The sequence below is a fragment of the Pollicipes pollicipes genome, unplaced genomic scaffold (assembly GCF_011947565.3).
Source record: "Pollicipes pollicipes isolate AB1234 unplaced genomic scaffold, Ppol_2.1 Scaffold_3447;HRSCAF=4054_pilon_pilon_pilon, whole genome shotgun sequence".
Lineage (NCBI taxonomy): Eukaryota > Metazoa > Arthropoda > Thecostraca > Pollicipedomorpha > Pollicipedidae > Pollicipes > Pollicipes pollicipes.
Genome location: NW_023596297.1, coordinates 18,703,775 through 18,723,411, shown reverse-complemented (window position 1 = coordinate 18,723,411; position 19,637 = coordinate 18,703,775). Strand labels below are relative to the sequence as shown.

The window sequence follows — 19,637 nt, the reverse complement described above, 5'->3', positions numbered from 1 at the left end:
ATTAGCCAGTCTATCTCATCCATTATGCAGCTCAGAGCATCATATGTGATGACGATCGCATCCATCACATGTGACTCATAGTCCCACAAGCGAACGGCGTCAGATCGGTCCGTGACTTCGCCAAGTACAGCTGAGTTGTGCAGGTCCTGAGCAGTGATGACCGCTCCCCATGAAGACGTGTGCGACCTGTGATCCGGTCCACCCACGTGCGTAGTGTATCCCACTGGCTGCACTTATGACGCCCACTTTCGAGACATCAGAATAATCTAGATATTTCCGTCCTGATATTACTAAACATCGGGTGGGGCCGCGTACAAGAAAAAATGTGCTCGGCTTTTTCCTCAGAGGAGGGAAACCAAATTGGGTCTTGATATCAATTACGGTGAAACTTATGACAGGTGGCGGCTGGGTGTCAGGGAAGTGAGCACCCAGCAGGCAATCAGCGGAAACAACGCTTTGATATCGGTTTCTTGAGCTAAAAACTATAACCCAGCTGGTGCGTCTATTACAGATGTATTTGTCTTGTGTGCACATTTTTTTTTACCACCAACCCCTTTTCCCTCCTCTCTTGTCTCACTGATGTTTTAACCCATCGTCCATAATCCTTGGACGCGCGGCACCACCGGAAGAAGGTTGGAACTGGAGGAAAGGAAGTTGGAGGAAGGGGAAAATGAACACTTGCCATCGCTAATCATGAATCAAAATGGATAAGCTAACAAGACCTAACTCATCATCGCAGGCAGTTACTACCATAAACAAGGAAAAGGACACCCTTCGCTTATGTCATGTATATCTACATAAGTCCAGAATACCCACAATTTGCACAGAACGGTGTGTTTCGGTGGGCTGAATCCAAGCCTTATGTGGAGAACCACACTCCTCCTGTGGCCTAGACGCCTAACCCACTACCTAATCCACCCCGATCTACTTCGTGCTGCCCAGAGCCTCTCGGCTGTTAGTTTCTACTCAGTCTTGATCCATGCCGTCCTGCCCTTCTTTTAAAAGTTACGGGGCAAGAGGCGGGCGTCCACCAAAGTGAACGACATGAATCAGTTGGATATGTGAAAAGGATGGCATGACATCACTTAAAAAGTCTGATATCGGCCCTTTCACGATCATGCAGCTCTTATACCCCAAGGGCCGCAGGACTGCCCAGCACCCGTTTGAGACGTTCTCATGAGGGCCGGTCCTGCCCGTCGACATGTGGTGGGGCTGCCTGATCAGAGCGGGCTGCACCCACGGCGACCTCGCATCGCAGCAGCGCCAGCCGCCGCTCGGCGGGTCACCTCAGCGGGGCCCGGCCTTATCATACCGAGGGGGGGGGGGAGGGCAGGGCGGCCCGGCTGACGGCAGGCGCTGCGTCCCGCTCGGCCGGGCTGGATGTCCCGCTCGGCCGGGCTGGATGTCCCGCTCGGACAGGCTGGATGTCCCGCTCGGACAGGCTGGATGTCCCGCACAGCCGAGCTGGATGCCCCGCTCGGCCGGGCTGGATGTCCCGCTCGGTCGGGCTGGATGTCCCGCTCGGACAGGCTGAATGTCCCGCTCGGACAGACTGTATGTCCCACTCAGCCGGGCTGGATGTCCCGCTCAATCGGGCCGGATGTCCCACTCGGCCGGGCTGGGTGTCCCGCTCGGCCGGGCTGGTGCGTCCCGCGGGGCGGGTGGGTTTGACGGCCCTTCGCGAGCTTGTGACCAGTCTGAACGTCGCCTTGGGGACCTTGTTCTGACAATGTAATGACGTGGCGAATGGGTGTCCACTCGTTTCGTCCAGTGAGTTTTCAGGCGAGCGTCGTGGGAGCGCAGCTGCCTGGCAGACCATGTATCTGAGGGATGCAGGACGGAGCAGTCGGAAAATTGCTGCCGTCGTTCACAGTTTGGTGAATTCCGCTCAGTATGATTCCCGAAGCAATGCTAATCTGGGAACTTTGTCGGCGTTTTTGACATGCATTGTTCTTGGTTAGCAGCATTATGTTATTAACATATTTATTTATTGATATGTGTGTAAATCCCCTGATCCAGTCTCTCTCGTCTCTCCCGCTCTCTCAACATCCAACTCCATATCGCACCGCGAGCCCCGCCGCGCCAGACTGGGAGGCCGTCGGCGGCGCCCCGCCGTGCCTCCCCGACCAGCCTGCCTGGGCAGCACCAGCGCCGCCGGCTCCGGACAACGCAGCAGGTAAACCAGGCGCGCATTCCAGCCGCGGCCGTACAAACAGCTGGCGGCCGGCTCGGCTGCCGTGCACCGGCGCTGCGGCCGCCGAGCCGCGCCGCCCCTCGGCGGCTCTCACGGCACCGGCAGGGGGCGGGGCGGTGACCCTCGGCCAGGCCACCGTCCACTCACGGACCGACGAGCACGCGGCACCGGCGCCGCCTCGGACTCTGGGCCGCGGTGCAGTACCTGACAACGATATGTCCCGAGCTGTACGGAGAGAGTGCACTGCGACAGCTCGTTGCAAATTATTAAGCAATAGACAGCAGCGTCTCGATATTTTAACTCCGCTGTTGTGCAGCGCGGGTAAAACATTCGCCAATCACTAGGCTACCTTGCTGATTCGTGATCGAGGGTTCCGACACCAAAATTTCGTATCGCAATTTCTTTGAACAGTATTTCTTCGCACTCAAAATGACGTATTGCAGATCCGTCCGTACCAGTATTCGGACGTACATCTTCTTCAGTGAAAACTTGGCACGGACGGGGCTTTGCCGAGAAAGTTTCATGCCCGCAAACATCCGAACAGTTTTGCCCCGACATTTCTTCAAATTGCTATTTTCTCCATAACATCTTTGTTTTCTTTTCACATACTCAACTATACAGTTGTGCGCTTCGCATACGTTATATCACCTAATGTATTTGTTTATATCGCATTTCTTGGCTGTAGTGATTTTTCGTAGTACCTTTCTTTCTATTCAAGATTATTGTCGCACAGTTTTGCGCACCGCTTTCTTTTTTCACACCATATTTCTTCATATCGCGAGTCCATTCGATCTGCAGTTCCTTGGCCGCGATATCCAAATGTGCACAGGTCTGGAAGAACGCCAGCTGGCGGGTAATCATGTTTGGTTCTCAGACTCTCAGCACTTCGTACATTCACCGCACGATGCGCCACAGCCAATTTGAGAACCCTCCGCAAATAGCGAACCATCTAATGCACCGCGTGACGCACGGCCACACTCTACGGTACGGCCACACTGCACAACGCGGCCACATCGTACGGCGCGGCCACACCGCACGGCACGGTACACCACATAGCAAGGCCACACCGCACGGCGCAGCCACATCGCACGGCACGGCCACACTGCACGGCACGGTACACCGCATAACACGGTCACACCGCACGGCGCGGCAACGCCGCACGGCACGGCCCTCAAACCCACCCATTTCATTTATTCGCTTGAACAGCTATTCGTAACGCTTGTTTTTTTTACATAATTAACTGCACTGCACTGGTAGGAGTGAATATCATGCATGAACGGAGCGTCGCAGTTCACATGTAAATCTCTGTAGCGTACGGTAGAGTCAATATAGATATGTTGCTTTGTTCAATTTCATGCACAATGGCACTGATGGTGTAGAGCATCCCTAGTTTATGTGATGGGAAACCAGCGAAGAGACGGCAGAGATCGGTGATGTCATCTGGAAATAATGCCATAACGTGAGATACGCGCCTAACCAGACGCTATATATATTAAGCTGATGCAAGTGAACCATCGGCGCTGCTTCGTCTTTTTCGTGTATGATGGTTCCATACTTTTAACTTATCACGAAGTAGGACATACGTTAGATTCCTGGATGAAATGCCACGCACTACCATTGTCTCCTAAATGGTATCGGTATCGCATTTCACAATGTAAAGAGAAACGTGATAGCAAGAATCGTTGATGCGAAGAAATGTGTTACGAAGAATTCATTAAACGAAGCATTGCGATACGAAGAAACATTTGTGCGACAAAGTTCGATACGAAATGTCATTACGAAACAACGCGACGCGAATAATAGTGCTTCCAAAGTTTGCGGTTATGAAGGTCTGCGGAGGTGCGTTTTTCTGGATGCGAAGTCTTTTCAGCTATAGGTCTTTATAAGTTTTACAATCTAAAAGTTTAAGGACAGTTCAATGGAAGGGATACATCATCAATCGAAGTGCAAGGTCTGCAAACTTCAAGTGCTCCTTAGTACCTATACACACTTCAGAAGCAAGTCAATGCTGCCATGAAGCGCAATCCACATAATCCAGTGAGCTAACAGCGGTATTCGGAGATCCGACCCCCTTCTCAGGACACCAGTCTCCAGAATCCTGACGACACGCTCCGGGGAACAGACAAAAGTCTTCAGGGAGCAGATACAAGTTTTCAGGGGCTCGATGCCAGCCCCAGGGGTCAGGTGCCACTCTGCAGCGATTCAGCATCAGTCCCCAGGACGAGCTTGCGACTACGCCAAGCTGAACAAAATCAGCTGTCAAGGTACCCATAACAGACAGGTTGGGTCAGGCGTCAGTATGTTTTGGAGGGAAATGCCAATTGTGCACTTCTGTGCGTGGGATGTCTGTTACATTACACAGGTACCTTAGGTAAATATGACCTGCTGTTGACGGCACCATCGGCATCCTCAGATCACGGCTGGTGCCGTAAAGGTTTCTCGGCGCCAGGTTTGGGTTTCTTCTGAATCCCACGTAGTGGTCGCCTCACGCACATCAGCTGTTTGACGCAAGGCTTCATTCTGTGTTCAAGCTTAGGTGTTATAGTGCTAAATATGACACGCTTCTTTTTTAACTTAGGTGCATCTAAGGACATATTTACATGATGATTGGGAAATTAAGCTGCAGTTCTGTGTCGAATGTCATGAAAGCCAAACGCGATCAAGAAAATTAGACCTTGACCTATTTCACCTATTTTTGAGTTTAGACTTGTCGCTGAGTAGTTGTGCCAAAGTTATCTCAAAATCTGTCACTGCACGAATCAGAGAATACATCTAAATAGTCTTCTACTTAGATTAACAGCTCTCATCAGCTTTAGCTCCCTTAATTAGTAGTCAAGATCAGACACTTAGGAATGTTACCAGATTAATCAGGCTAGACTCTATCTTTGTGCCAATTATTATTCTGCGTGCTCACAACGCCGTGGACATTGACAAGTCCGTGAACATCGACATAAACATGGACCTGAACGTAGATCTCGTTTGACGCGCGTCACAGCACCGTCCCAGCCCTCCGTTCGCGGACGTTCGCGGATGGCGAGCCTTGAGCGGAAGGACATGGGATCCATGCTGCCGTGGCTCGGGCGCTTTTTCAGCTCAGGGCCGTGCCAGACCTTCCCACGGCACCGCCACGGAGAGATTCGCTGCTCACCTGTTCGGCCGTCACCCGCGTCCTTGTTAACTGCGTACGTGCGCGGCGTATCGCCGACCGGCAGTTGGCCCATGACACCGGGCGCCATTTTTTATTGGTCAGCCGCGGCTCACGCTCGTCCAACTGCACGCCGCAGGGGGCTGGCATCCAATTTGCCGCCATCAAATGAAAGTTATGATTGCGGATCGCAGCTCTCCGAGCTTTCTGAGCAGTTCTCCGCGCGCCCGGTTTCTCCTGCTGACCGACTGATTGCCGCCAATCAACTCATTTACAAATGCGCTTCCCTACAAAAAGTCCGCCTTGGGGCGCGTTTCTGAGTCCCGGTTGCCTGGCCGGAGCGGCCGGGCAGGCTGCGGGGCGCGCCGGCCACCGACGAGTGCGACCCTCGCGCACCCTGCGACCGTAATTGACCTCGCCGCAGCGGCGCTAACGGCGCGGCGCACGTCAGCGTGCGCTGCGCCAGGAACGCGCCGATTGCGCGGCCGGCTTGCACAATGCACAGCTCTGGGTCTGCAGGTCGGGATCAAGCCGCGACTGAGATGTCGGCGGGCGGGGCTCCCAGGCGCGGCGGCGGCGGCGGCGGCGCGGACCGAGACATGACGCAGACACGCCACGGCACCGCCGCCTCGGATGGCGCTGCCCATATCTGTGTCAGAATGCGTATGCTATATGTGCATGTAAATGGCCCTGTTGCCTTCATATGATCAGCACCTCCTCTCCGCCCCCCCCCCCCCCCCTGACCTCTCCTACATTCCGTGAGGCGTTTTCCGAGACTCCCTAGCCGGCCCACCCCTTACTCAGTTTGTTCCATGATGTTTGCCTCTCTGCAGTGACGCGCACGTGTTCCAGCCCGCCGACGACACGCAAATGTTTGCAGGAAAGAGAGCACTTTTCCTAATTGATCAATTCTCTTAAACTAACTCTGACTTCTCTTGACGCCTGATTTCGCGCGTATGGCTTAAGTAAGCTCGGTGAAATTGAGCTTACCATTTCGCCCTATTTCCATGGAAGTAGGACGAAAATTGATCGGGCCTCAGCTGCATGAACTGCAGTCTTTAAATCATTCCCATTCTTTACTAATATAAAGAATATCATCACCGTAACACTAACAAAAACTAATACAATTTAACTAATAAAAAGCAAGCTTATCATCGAACCACGGTTTCTCGTTCCGCAAGATCGCGTCGGCTGCAAACTTTGCTCCGGCATTGCTGTTCAGGACGGTGATCTGGCAACGCGCTTCAGGACTTTGCTCCGGCAATGCTCCTCAGGACGGCGATCTGGCAATGCTCCTCAGGACGGCGATCTGGCAATGCTCCTCAGGACGGTGATCTGGCGCCGCTCCTCAGGACCTTGCTCCAGCAATGTTCTTCAGGACGGTGATCTGGCACCGCTCTTCAGGATGGTGATCTGGCATTCCTCCAGTGAGAACTGAGCCTGGCAGACGCCGGCCTTTCGGCAAGGTTTGGCGTCTTTACAACAGGCTGTCTCACGACGGTAGTGCTTTAAGCACCCCTTCGTTCACATTTGAGTGCAAGGCTTCAGTAAGACTGGCATGAGTGTGTCCTGGCGTGTGTATGTACCAAGTGCTCTATGTAGACAGTTTTCTTGCATCTTTTCACTCGCAAACGCCCGAAATAGCAAGCACTACACTCGAAATAGCGAATACCACACTCGAAGTAGCCTGTTTCTGGTAGACAACTTTTAGTTCAGAACATGCATATGTATTGTAATCTAGTCTGTTTTGTCAGTTATTTTTCCGTTGCATTGGTTCTGGGGTCGCCGATGTTGACGGTGTAATAAGCCGTTTTTTAAGTGACATCGTGTTCTTTCTAACGCGAGGAAAACTCAAACCCTTTTAGAAAGCCCAAATACCCTGACCAACGCCGTTGTGCTATCACACGTCTCTTCCCATCAGCATACCTACAAGCTAGCAACACCGGAGCCTCCAACTACTGTTGTAAGAGTACCACAAATGCAGGTGGCCGCCATGTTGGATGTCTGCATGACGCGGCACATGGACAGCGGCACCACGCTTAAGAAGTATGCAGTTTATTAAGCTTGCCACGCTGCCATGTCCTCTGAGTGATAAATTATGGACGGCGATAAACAAAGCTGTGTCGTACTCTGTAGGCGCAGCGCCCTGTTCAATTGTCCACAGGTCAAATACGGATGTCTGGACCAACACAGCAACATGAAACTGATCATATGCGGGATATCCTGGCGTGAATCAGACTCAGTCAGAACTGAGGAAGGCTGCTGGGCCCGTGGGCATAAAAACAGACCGCAGGTTTGTTTCTGATCAGCGTTATGGCGAAAAAAAACAATGGTAATATTGTTTAAGGAGGCATTGACCATGATGACATTCGAATGTACCATTTGGGGTATCAAGGCATTATTAGAATGGAGTTTTACAAGTTGCTTAATGCAGGTAAATGCACAACGCATGCAAATGAGCATGATGGCCACTGCAGTCGGAATGAGATGAGAAAGGAAAATACTGGTATGAGCGCTACTACCGGATCAGGCTAGTATGCTGATGAAGACTGGTATGACCGGATCGCCCTAGTACAGATTAGTATGCCTTGATCAGACTTGCATGATTAATACAGACAGGTATAGCTCGGTCCCACTGGTGCAGACTCGTGTCATTGCTACAACGGGATCAGACTGATATGATTGCCATGATCTGGCGCAGCCGTATGAGGCCAGTATGTATGTACCTGGAAAAGGCTCGAGCCGGCCATCTCATCAGGAGCTATCGAGAATGCAGGCGAAGACACCGCCAGCCGCGGCGGTCGGCGCTCATAAGTGCCGCCGTGCACTATCTGACCGTCGTCTGATGATGACTGTACACCACCAGTCGGCCAATTTGCATGCATAAAAAGGGAAAGGAAGCCGACGGGGCCAGAACGGCGGCGCTGCTGGGAATCGCGCCTGATACAGTTGTCGGCCGGCGCCCGGGGCGCACCGGGGCTCCCACGGCGAGGCTGCAGGCGGGCCGGACGGGGCCGGCGCGCCGCACACCGCTCTCCACACAGCCGCACACAAATGAGAGCGCGCGCCGGCCGCTTGATTAATTTCACCGCCCTGGCCGCCCGCCGCCGAGCCCGAGCCGGTGAAACGGAGGTGCCGGGCGCTCGGCTGCCGCCGAGGGACGACTCCGGGAGGCGTGGACGGCCTCTGGCGGGGACTTCGGCGGTGCGCTCCGGCTGCCGGGTCACGCCGGGCGGCTGGCGGCGCTCACCCGGCGCTGACGGCCTGGTGACGTGGGGTCAAGTGAACATGAGCCGGCGCACGCTGCACATCAAGGTCGGGTGCCGTGTTGCCCGGCTCGGCCCACTGATTTGAGCTCCGGTCGGTCCGGGTGGCGTACGGGTCGGAGGGCTGAGGCCCGGGTCAGCTGGCTGGATCGTAATTGACGCTGACGTGTTCTAGCTCGCCAGCAATTTACAGCATTCCCGTCAAATTAGGGGGAGAGGTTTCGGCGCTGATAATCGATCATCGAGGTAAATGCATGCGTTACTGAAAGACCTAGTTTCAGCACCACGAGTGGAGCAGTCTTGTTGGTGAGCTCGTTCGGTGAGGAAATTGCTGTCGAGGTGTTGAGGCAGCCATTTAAGTAGGTTTATAGTCGCCTGGACGTTAGCTGGTGGCTCTTCTCATTGTTTTCCGATAATTTCAGGGAACTTCAATGGTGATAGCTGCAGCTTTCACCGGAGGTATCGACACACCAGCTAAGAAATATGTCCGTGATCGCCAGATAGGCTTAAGCGGTCCAGGTGTTGAAACACCATCAAGGCTTTCCACAAACAAAATTTAATTTTCATTGAAGCCGGACAAGCCGGCCTGATCAGGCGGGCGATTTACGGCGGCCGTCTGGCGTCGACAACTGTGGCGCGCCACACACCGCGGCGAAAGTGAACCACCTCGTAACCTGCTGGCAAAATGCAGACGCACGTCAATAATGAAGTATTCCTGTTCTCCCTACATGGCTATAAAGTTCTGGACAAGATGAAACATGGAGGGTCATTTCAGGCGGTGTTTTTACCTACGCCTTCAACGCAATGGGAGATTGATCGATTTGACCTGCGAGAAAGCTGAGTGCGCTATGGTCAAAGTTATTATTGGACCTGACTGTAAATCACGTTTTACGGTGAGATGCTGGTGCAAGGGAGTAAAAAAACAGGAGAGGAGACACAAACGGGAAGGATGGGAATTGTACCTCCGTAATGCATTAGCCTAGTGGGGGCTCAATAAACAATACATTGAAGAACAAGCGAAGAAAGTCGCAGTAATGATGTTTGTTCAGCTGGTAGATAAACGAGCTCCTCTAATGGTAAATAACGTCTCTTGGTTTCTGGACTCGCCTGGTAAACAGCTCAACACGTCCTGTTTGCTGCACGCCAGCGATAAAAGTGTCAGCACACCTCTGCTCAGTCCAAGGTCCCGCAATTTTTGCGAGGAAAACGTAGGCACGAGCGTTCTGTTCTACTCAGAACAACAATGCACATCTGGCCGACGGTTCGGCGCAGCTGTACCGTTATACACGACTTGTGTCGGCAGAACAGGCTGAGCTTTACGCTCGTAAAAATCGCACTGATTTACGACTCGCTGATGGTCGCGTTCTCAGAGACAACCAGCTCAGCCAACGAAGGAGTCGTACTTATGGCTGATTGGCTGCCGCGCTGGTCCGCAAGCCGTCCGGTGCTTCTTCTTCCAAGCCTACCCTGTGTCCTTCTCTGGCCCAACGAACATCTGACGACAGGCGTTCTCGTCTTTTGTTTTAACGAACTGATCCAATTACCACCTGGTTATATTTTAGACACAATGTACCACAGAAACAGTCCATATTCGTAGTCAAGTGCGCGGTCAGGATTTCCAACGGGGGGGGGGAGAGCGGGGTAATTTTTTGGAGCGTGTCCAAGAACTATTCACGTTATCTGCCAACATGCCTACACGCACACACACACACACACACACACACATATATATATATATATATATATATATATATATATATATATATATATACATGGAGGTGGGGCAAGAGGTTGGATGACCGTGGGTGCGTGCGTGTGTGTGGGTATGGGTGTTCAGGTGTAAGTACGTCCATGCCTGTGGGCAGCGGGCGGGCGTGCGAACACCCCAGACAAGGTAATTGGGGTAATGGTGTGAACTGGCCGTTTCCTCCGCGCCGGATTTGGATCACAATCGCTTTCGAACGGGCGCTGCGCATCCGGCCGGCCGGACAGCGGTGACCCGGCGACAGCGGTGGCGGCGGCGGCAGTGCCGGCGGCGGCCGCCTCAACCACGGCTCGACAGCTGCGGCCGGCCAGCTGACCAGAAGCGGCCGACGTCGGGTCCGCCGGGCACGGGCAGTAACACTTTAAGCGGGAAGCCTTTGCGACCACCGATCCCACCGCGATGACATTTACAACAACACGTAGCACAGCTCTGTAAAGCCCATACAGGAAAGTTTTCAAGACATTTAAATGTGAACCGTTTTATGCAGAAAGGTAGTCCAGCAACGCTGGAATATCGCCACCATTTCCTTTCACCTATTCGATTGGCAAGGCGACCACCTATTTGATCGGGAAAACGTCAGGATTTGCAAACGACAAACAATCTGAAGATGGAGGATTTAAAATTTCTGTGTCTTGGAGAGCAAGGATCTCACCAAGACCACATAATTTTCGTGAAGGAAAAAAAGGAAAAACAAACAATATCTTGCCGACAAAGGTTAAGGTTGAAGGTTAAAGGTAAATCCCTGACGCGTGCACAAATGGACGTAAGTCATGGCCGTGCCCTTTTCCGCCGTTTTTTGTGGGATTAATTTCTTTTTCGGCAGCAAGCGCAGATGAGGCCATGCAACCTGCTGTCCGACGTTGGTGAGCGCACTGTGAAAAAAAACTTGAGGTAATCTCACCTATGTCCGACACGAATGCGCGCCAAACAGGGAACACACCCAAGTTTTTTTTGGGGGGGGGACCGGCCTGAAATGTCTCACGCTCTGGTCCAGGCTGATGCAGATCGGCCATGATTCACGCAGGTGTGTTGTCAAATTTATTGGGACCAATATCCACGCAAAACTGGCATGTTTAGGATAAGCTTCAGCGTGAATTAGTATCTTTCCAGTATTTTTGCTATAGCCAGCAATCATATTTGTGATTATCAAAATATAATACATAACAAGCTTACCTCGTCGATTGAAATTGCAAGGCATAGGCATGCCCGAAGCAAACCAATATTCAATTCGTTGCTGTTCGTGAAGTACGGATACACAGAGCATCAGTGCAGCTCTACATGCCAACCCGTGCAGGTAACGCATTCTAATGTAGTGATAACTTGCTATCATGGGCGTAGTGGTGATACAGTATGACGCGTGCACAAATGCTTACCTACCACCCCGCTCGCTGCGCGCTGCCAAGCCGTTTCAGTGGCAAATCAGTGTGTTGTTGTTCTCCATGTACTCCAGCTGCGAGGACAACGCGTAAGCTTTCGCCTCGCAGTTAAACGCTATTGCTCATCACACGCATATAAAATTCCAAGTGAGAACATCCCTCGCTTCATTAACGTCAGCAATCTGCAGTCTTCAGCAGCCTACGAAGACCATTACTCCTCGTCGCAGTGAAGCAAGGCATGTCTGGATACAGCCGTGCCTTGTGGATAAAAAGCACGCTGGTGATAATGATTCCCGCGGCTGCAAGCACCATCGATGCATGGAAGACGACTTAAATGAAAAGCAGAGGAAACGAAAAGGAATGAATGCCAATTAATACATTCACAGCCCTTGACAGATTAGACGCCCAGGCTCCTACGCATGCTTGCAAATGTAAACACACATGCACATGAACGCTTAAATACAAACACAAACACACACACGCGCATACACACACGCACGCACCCACGCACGTACGCTCGCACACACGTTGACGAAGGGATGTGGTTCATGAGAAACAAGTTGACTTAGAGGCGTCATGCAAATAACGGACTGTCATATTCTCCTTGTGAGTGAAGGGTGCCAAGTGTAGCTGGGTTATTTACACCCCGCTTTTTCAGGGTTATTCTACTTTTTCTTGCATAGGTGTAGGAACGTCACAAAACATGGATAGAGTGAAGCCTTTTCATTCAGTTTTTCCATACATCGTCGAAATTGTTGATGCTTACCTAGCACAAAACGTAGGCTGCCGCCTCTCCTCCTTTTCCGCACACTGTTGAGTCTTTGGTCTAAATACCATGCATTTCTGAACGTGGTGCAGATTCTTAAAGTCACACTCGCAGTGAATGCCGTGTTTATCTTGGATAGCGCTGGTTGTAAATATCGTACATACTACCAACGTTGCGCATGCGGAAATGCCCCGTTTGTCGCAAAGGTCACGCTCATTTTATGAACGCGCTGTTCATAATGTCCAATACAGTGTTTATGTTACATACCGCACCTATTTTTAAATTTGCATGCGTTCCTAATGTCAAGCCCACCCCGCACATTCGCCATTGTGTCGATATTTTGCAAGCTCATGATAGCCAAATGCCTAGCGACACACTTATGCACCCTTTCACGGCACGCGTCCCTGCATCGACGCCCGTCCTATTAGTGAAAATGGAACGTGTGCACGGCACCGAGGACGCCGCCTGCGCCGCAATGGCACATAAACCACGTTGACAACAATTTGTAGGTTAAAGTAGCTTGACCTCTGACCGGGTCATGACCTGCGCCATGGACATCGAGTCGAAACCGCGTGGATTGGGCACACCGACGTCGACTGCAATTAGCCGAAAGTGATGGGCGTAGGCAGCATTAGCCGTATTGAATCGGGCTGACAGAATGGCGATGTGCACGAAGGGCGTTGCGCAAGCGAACGGCGCCGTGCTCAGTGCTCAGCTCAGTGCCGGTCTGCGATACCGACGCTTGCGCTGGGATCGTCTCACTCGCGGCTTTTTGTGTTGAGCGGGTGAGCACACGGCTGTGGCCGGACCGGAGCTCGAGAGGGGGAGGGGGAGGGGGGGGGGGGGGGGGGGGGCAGCTGTCATGCTGGCCGGGCCGGATCGGACGGATGGACAGGGGATGAACAGCCAGAGGACCGACAGACACTATACGGTCGGGCAGGAGGCCGACAGGCGGAAGACGGACGGAAGACCGACAGAGGACGAACAGACAGAAGACAGACAGAGGACGGCCACACACAGGACGGACCGACAGAGGACAGACAGAGGACGGCTAGACGAAGGGCGGACCGACGGAGGACAAACAGACAGAGAACAGGGAGACAGAGAACGGAAAGACAGAGAGGGCGGACGGACAGAGGACAGACAGACAGAGAACAGACAGACAGAGGACAGACAGACAGACGACAGACAGACGACAGGGAGACAGCGAATGGAAAGACAGAGAGGACGGACAGACAGAGGACAGACAGACAGAGGACAGGGAGACAGAGAACGGAAAGACGGAGAGGACGGACAGACAGAGGACAGGCAGACAGAGGACAGACAGACAGAGAACAGACAGACAGAGGACAGACAGACAGAGGACTTCTGTCATTTTTAGCGTGCCACCCGACACTGGGGTTGTTACCGGTTGCGGGGCGAGAATAACGAGGCAGGGGATGTCATTACACGAGGCCTGGATGGGATAGGCGAATCATGCGGCGAGAGTTCATGCGCACTGTGTGCAGTGGCAAACCCCTAATGGTAGCTGAAGCAGGTGCGCCTATGCAAGTGCGAAATGGCGCAACAGTGTTTCACAAATAGAAGCCATCACATGATAGCCTTATGAAATAAAAAGGAAAACTAAGGCGTTCATCAATTTAAACCGCAACATCCACATAGTTCATGATTCATCGAGGCGAATGTGAGCCGTGGAATTGTGCTCGGGTTTCCAAGATGATACATACCCCATTAGGCATAACGCATTGGTGTGGGAACGTTTCAGGAAGTGTGTGTGTGGGGAATGCAAGTTGTAAACTCTGTATTTGCATGCATTGCCCCACAGCTGCATGGCTAATACTGAGCTTTCTGTAAAAATGGAACATAATGACCGATCCGTCTGCTCTAACCGCTCAATTTTTACGCTCACGCTATTACCTTTTTTCGAAGATGGCAATTCAAGGCATTGAATTTCCGAGGGCGTTTCCTAATTATACTTTTTCTAGTACGAGCAGAGGATTATGACACAAAACAGCAGTATTTTCAGCCGCGAGAAACCACGAACACCGGAAATGTTACGATTTTTTTCGTTTGATCTTTCGCCATAACGCCATGATACCCTCACACCTGCGTGGTATGTCGTTTGCGCAGTTTTTCGCATACTCCTTCGGTGTCGGTGATCCAATTTTGGTAAGTATATTTCGGAGCATTCAGCTGCTTCTGAAGACTTTTGTGTTATTAGAAAGCAATTTCTGACCTAAGTTAAGACCAATCGGGGCTTCCGACACTGCGAAAAATTACCATTATCCAGGAGATGAATAATACATCGTTTTAACACTAAAACATAGACCTTCCCAGCTCGCTCAGATCATGAAGCCCTAGATCGTTGTCCCTGGTTTAAAATCCGGTAGTTTCAATGAAAAAATGTGGACTGTGTTGTTGAAATGGCTGAAAGACAAACATGAGGGATTTTGAACACAAAACACAGGGCACAAACACATAAATTTTGAATTCCCTTCTGGTATTCATTTCGGTAAAGTCATGTTGCCGAAATATCAACGCATCCGTATCTCCCTTCACTTGGTTTTTCTCGGAGGAATAACGTTATTGCCATTGTATTATCTATGTGCATAATGTTCTCGCAAATGCACAGCTTGCGTTATCATCCAGTCCTTCTCAGGACTCCTCAGGAAGACCCAGGGATTCTCAGGACACCTGACGGCGGCCAGGGAGTTAACACGCGCTCGGGTGGGGGTCAAATTGACCCCCCGAAGGTTTTTCTAGAATGGCTTGCGAACGGCGAGACGTAGCCGCGCCAAATGTTGCATAGCTCTAGACAATAGCAGATCGTTTGACATAAAAAATTAGATGCACCTTGTAACGTCGCTGACCTATGGCAGGTCAAAGTCAGGCCATGGTTTCATCGAACGCAATTTCTAGGAATCGTTCAATCTGATACAACAATAGTGTGTGACGAAGCCATGCATCTCTGAGATGCTTTCTTAGCCACCACAAATATTGAATGAGCAAATTACATGGACCTAAGGTCAGGTATGAAGGTCAAACCAAGGTCAAAATCAACCTGATTTCTTACTCTAGGGCTTGCTGTATGGGATAGATTCTGGTGTTCATTTCGAATTTATTTGCAGCAAGAACCATATTATGCATCTTCCATTGACTTCTTAGAGGTCAGAACAGGCTATTGACCTATGATGACCCGGGTCGACATTTTGTGTTAGGAACATATCGCCTAGCGTAATCTTTGTCGCTTATTCAAATGTCAGACTCAGAACAATCTTACATGATTTTGGTCACCATGACCTTCAAAACGCCAAACAAGGTTACTGACCTCCAATGGGATTGTAACATTTTGCTTAGAAACAGTTGCCTAGGTTCTGGAGGCACTTCGGAGACCAACCTGGAATTTGACCTTGTTTGACCTTATTTGACCTAAAGGTCATGACCTAGGAAGCTCAAACTTTAACCTAAGTGATTTTACGTACAGGTCAAGACACCCTGTAAATTTGGTATCTCTACCTTTCTTAGTTCCCGAGATCTCAAGGATGGGTCAAATTGGCCCCACCAGAGAGAAGAGTATTTGGCCGGCCACCCGGGCGCGTGTTAAGCAGCCGAAACGCTGCGGAGATACTAACACACCAGAACAGAACAAAAGTTGAAAAACTATTCCATCTTTTACACGAACGCTTTGTCTCAATTTTTCTGAAACAAGAGCATTTTCGTTTTTTCTTCTAGCGGTAAATCACAGGTTTGCAAAAAGGGATTTAAAAAAATGTTGCCGTCTTTGCCCTTGACGTTGGGCTGGGTATTCTCGACATTGTCGCCGAGTTTGACAGGTTGTGATTGACTCTGGAATGTTACCAGGGCTTGGAGGTACTGGAGACACTGGAAACACTGGAGACAGTTGTAGAGGCGAGATAATCCTGCCAACCAGAAGGAAATATTATTTCTACTCTCTTTGGGTCACTTAGCTCTTTACTGCTTAGTCACGCTGTTTGGTACTCTTTGTTTACTGTTGGCCAGTTTACCGTTTGGTTTCAGTGTGGTGGCGAGGAGAAACAGTCATCCCTGTCGGTCAGATTTTGTACGATGGTGATGGCTATGGTCAGATGGTGATGGTCCACGTAGCAAATATCTCGGCGCTGTGGCTTACGTGAGCTAGTTTTGTGCAGATTCATCAGGAGTATTTGTGTTCTTGTGATAAAGGAGTTAGACGATTTTTCGTTTGGTTTGTTTATAAACGAACCATACCACCTGCTAAATCCATGGTCAGAATTGCAGGCACGGGATCTTGACGACCACGAAGTATCAACGAAAATATAACCACGCGATGTTTACATTCAGTGCCTCCAGTGCCTCCAGTGTCTCCTGCGCCCCAGTTTTGCCCGTCGGATGCCAGAACCATGCTGAATTCGTGGTCAGGATCGTATGCACGGGAACTTAACGACCGTGGCCATCGAGCAAAGGACGACTGTTTTTACCAGGACTTGGTTAAGGTGACGTGCTGGCAGCATGCACATCTCGCATGTACTCGCTCAGGTGTGTGTCAATGTCTGCTGAGTTATGCTACCGTGAGTGATCAGGAACGACACTGCATTCTTTCCCTCATGCTGAGGACAGCTGGAGGCGTTCAGGCTGCTCTTTCGCACGGCGACGTCGCTCCGAAGTCGCTGGCGGGACGTACTCGGATGAATGTGCTCCACAAGAGGCTGCGGGCTTTGGTTCACCGGTATTCCCGGCTGACGTCACTAGCGTTGGGCCGACTGCGCCCCGGTTTTGTCCGTCGGATGCCCAGTGGGTGACAGCGCCCAAAGAAAGAGGCTCGAGACCGCGCCTGTGTTGTGATCACATTACCGGACTCTTCCTGCAGCGAACGACAATACCGGGTTCGCCTCTTCCACATGAGAGGTTAGGGTATTGCGCAGCGTGGACCTGGCCAGTAACTCGCGCGGCAAAAGTTCTTGCTCACTGTACTGTATTAGCACAGACATCAACGACATTAAGATTAACTGATAAACGTAAAGACAGAGGCGAAAGTGTTCGGTTACCAGACACATAGCTAATATGCCATCTTGTTGTGTACACAACGATGATCAGCCCCAATTAGCAAAGTCAGGACATTTTGGAGCCTTAATCCTCCCGAGCATTATTAATTATACAACCACGCGGTGATTTACATTCAGCGGTGATCCGACAGACTCGTGAAAACTTACTGGCGGGGACTGTGAAATCATGCTCTTTCAGTTTCTCCAGCGCGACAACAGTCCATCTTCAGATCCTCCCAGCTCGCATGTCCTGGCTCGTTTCCACTTCAGTCATCTGGTTTCATACGGCGGGATAATGCACACATGTGTACGTGAGCGCTGGTGTTTGCGTATGTTTTGAAACCTGCGGCAAAATGGCTTCGCCAACGAGCTGGTGCTGCTACGACGGTGATGCCACAGATTCTTCCTCGTACCGTGCGCTAGCCGTTCCCGCCTGTGGTTATCTGCAGCATACCCTGGGTAAGTAGGCTTACCACACGTAAGCCTGCTTCCCTGGCAGTCACGGCACACTCACGCGGGGCATCGGCAGACTTGGCGGCTTCGGTTCAGTCGGGATGCTCTCAGGAAGAACGGAGTTCCGTCCTAGACCCCGGAGATGAAACACGTTCACAACATGCGCCCTCGACACCCTGTCGGCGTCAGGGGACTTCTGCGCAGTAAGACGTTTTCCGCAGAGAATCGGGCAGAGCGTGCGCTTGTACTCGTCCTATTACCTTCGGGCAGAGGATGGTCAGAACCCAGCCCTCGGTAGCCATGCTCAAGAGCCGGAGGCTGGATGTGGTCTTGTGCAAGGTTGGTATTTCCGCTAGCCCCAATGCCTGAGTCAGATTCGCTACGACGTTCGGAAGTATGCAGATGAGAAACATCAGCGTTAGAACTGCGATGGCATAGTAGCCCTGCAGCCGGAAGAGCTTCCGTGTTGTCTGGTCCTGTACACTTACCCGTTCTTGACTAATTCTTCTTTCCTGACGCCAGGCCACGAAGGCGACGAACACGTTGATACACAAGCAGGGCAGGTAGGTTGTAAGAACGAACAGGGAAATGGTTATTCGGAAGGTGGGTGGAATAGACTCCCAGTGGTCGCACACGCCGCCGTCGTCCGCCCCGAATGCCCTGTGGAGTGCCATCCCAAAGATCCAGAGAAGCGCCGCGACGAGCCAGGAGGCGGCGAGCAGCAGCCGCCGCTGCCGGTCGGTGATGATGTCGAAGTAGCGCAGGCCGTGCACGACCGTGACGTACCTCTCCAGACTCAGTGCCAGCAGCGCGACGACGGTGGATGCGCCGACAGCCGACCTCAAGAACAGTAGCGTCGCGCACGCCCAGTCGGGTGGCGACATCTGCAGCAGCTTCAGCGTACCCAGCAGGGCCGAGGGTGACGCCCACCAGCGCCTGGGCGGAGGCCATGCTGGCCAGCAGTCGGTACATGGTCGACTCGCGGAGCTGGCGCCGCCGCAGGATGGCCACCACAGGCACCGCTGAGTTGACGGCCACGACGAGGCCGATGGTGACTTCCAACGTGGCCGACATCCTGAGGAGTGGCGCGTGGACGTCCGAGTGATGCCGCCGGTCCGCCGGCTCGCCAGCTCGGTTATCCCAGTCAGCTCGTCGCTGGGGCAACGATGCATCGACATCGACGCACATCTGTCAGCTCTGCCCCGAAGGATCTCGTGCGCGGAATACTGATTAATGTGCTGAGATTGGATGTGATCGGCTGCGAGTACCTACGTTCAGGCAGTGACCAATCAGATACCGTTTCGAAATCGGATCTTCCCAACAGGATTCATCAGGAAACAAGATACGAGGTTGTGCGTCATGCTAAATGCCGCTCACGGTGGTTAGGCACAGGGTGTATAGTAATCAGGTGACATTTCGAGATCAGATTTATTCATGCCAAAGGCCACTCGGCATTAGTTACTTACAGTATATGACCAGGGCGAGGGATTTGGCCTCGCGCCCTCTCATAGCCGAATGAGAGCATGGTCATATACAATGGAGTGGTCTGCTGCTCAATGGAGCTGAAGATGTATACTGTCGCTCATCAGATCAGCGTCCGTACAGAAAAAATGCAGCGAAAGAGGTTCAT

General features: G+C 51.8%; 1 protein-coding gene across 1 annotated transcript; it reads right to left on the bottom strand.

Annotated features, from left to right (window-relative positions):
* Positions 1–18,023: 18,023 nt before the first annotated feature.
* LOC119092232 (melanocyte-stimulating hormone receptor-like) lies at positions 18,024–19,081 on the bottom strand. Its single transcript, XM_037215205.1, has 3 exons — positions 18,938–19,081; positions 18,525–18,891; positions 18,024–18,046 (listed from the first exon to the last, which is right to left on the bottom strand). The coding sequence occupies exons 1-3, from the start codon at positions 19,079–19,081 to the stop codon at positions 18,024–18,026; spliced, it is 534 nt and encodes a 177-aa protein (XP_037071100.1).
* Between the last annotated feature and the right edge of the window lie 556 nt (positions 19,082–19,637).

Excerpts from the sequence above, each read along its gene's own strand:
- LOC119092232 (XM_037215205.1), bottom strand. The coding sequence starts at position 19,081 with ATGTCGGCCACGTTGGAAGTCACCATCGGCCTCGTCGTGGCCGTCAAC. Across the intron at positions 18,892-18,937 it reads TGGCCTCCGCCCAGGCGCTG|ATGTCGCCACCCGACTGGGC; the intron begins GTGGGCGTCACC and ends AAGCTGCTGCAG. Across the intron at positions 18,047-18,524 it reads CGTCGCCTTCGTGGCCTGGC|GGAAGCAGGCTTACGTGTGG; the intron begins GTCAGGAAAGAA and ends CGTGACTGCCAG.